Here is an 882-nt window from a genome sequence, read left to right as displayed (position 1 = left end):
TGGGGAAAGCCCCTCCTGTGCTGCAGTCCCCGTCCCCTCCCTGGGCACCTTTCAGGCCGCCTGTGTGGGGCAGGTATTGTCCCTCAGGGCAGTGACTCCATGCCTGGAGGGAAGATTAGGGTGGCCTTGGAGCAGTGTGGATGAGCTAGGATGATACAGGGGAGGAGTGACAGCAGGGCAGAGGAGCTGCTGTTGGTGAGTGTGGGGAGGAAGGCTCCAGCCTGTATATGGGGACACCGTGGAGGTAGCACTGGGCTGGGAGGTCACGGGTGGTCTGAACACAGCAGGGGAACATGAATGTCCCCCAGCAGGCGAGGGGTGGGAGGACGTCTCCCTGGTCAGCATTGCCAGGTGGCTCTGGAGATGGCATCTGGGTTTCCTTTCCTTCCTTCCTTCCCTCCATCACAGCGAGGGGGCACCAGCAGCAATGATACGCTGTCAGGCGGACAGAGGTGTAGTTTTATCTGCATGGAAAAATATGTGTGCTGAGCCCTTTGATAGCAGTCCAGTAGCCCTGCAGAGCTGGTGTTTCCATTCACGGGCTCAGCAGGCTGCATCCCGGCGTCTGTGTGCAGGTCAAAGAGCTTGTGCATGGAAGGAGCACGTGTGCATTTAGGAAACACCGCCTGAGCCACGCTGGGCCAGCTGGGAAAGACCCCCATCCTGCGGTCTTCCGTACATTCCAGCCCCTTCTGCCTTGTCTCAACCCCAGCACCCCAACACCACCCTGGCTAATGGGCTTTTTCCTGCTCCCCCCAGTGCTGGACCAGCTCCTGCCAGAGCTCAGCATCTTGCTCAAGCTGCTGGACCACGAGTACCTGAGTGCCACCACGCAGGAGAAGAAGCTGGCCGTCTCCACCATCCTGCAGAAGCTGCAGCCGC

General features: G+C 59.9%; 1 protein-coding gene across 1 annotated transcript in view; it reads left to right on the top strand.

Moving 5' to 3' along the window:
* Positions 1 to 759: 759 nt before the first annotated feature.
* The window catches only part of LOC104082426 (actin filament-associated protein 1-like 1), a gene marked incomplete at both ends in the record, with an annotated part of 4354 nt that continues 4231 nt past the window's right edge, over positions 760 to 882 (top strand). Inside the window, one exon of the mRNA XM_009585551.1 lies at positions 760 to 882. This exon is cut by the window's right edge and continues 1 nt beyond it. Within this exon, the coding sequence (XP_009583846.1) occupies positions 760 to 882 (123 nt within the window).

This window comes from Fulmarus glacialis, unplaced genomic scaffold, assembly GCF_000690835.1.
Source record: "Fulmarus glacialis isolate BGI_N327 unplaced genomic scaffold, ASM69083v1 scaffold18839, whole genome shotgun sequence".
NCBI lineage: Eukaryota > Metazoa > Chordata > Aves > Procellariiformes > Procellariidae > Fulmarus > Fulmarus glacialis.
Note: the sequence above shows the minus strand (reverse complement) of the source record. Positions and strands in the feature narration are given on the sequence as shown.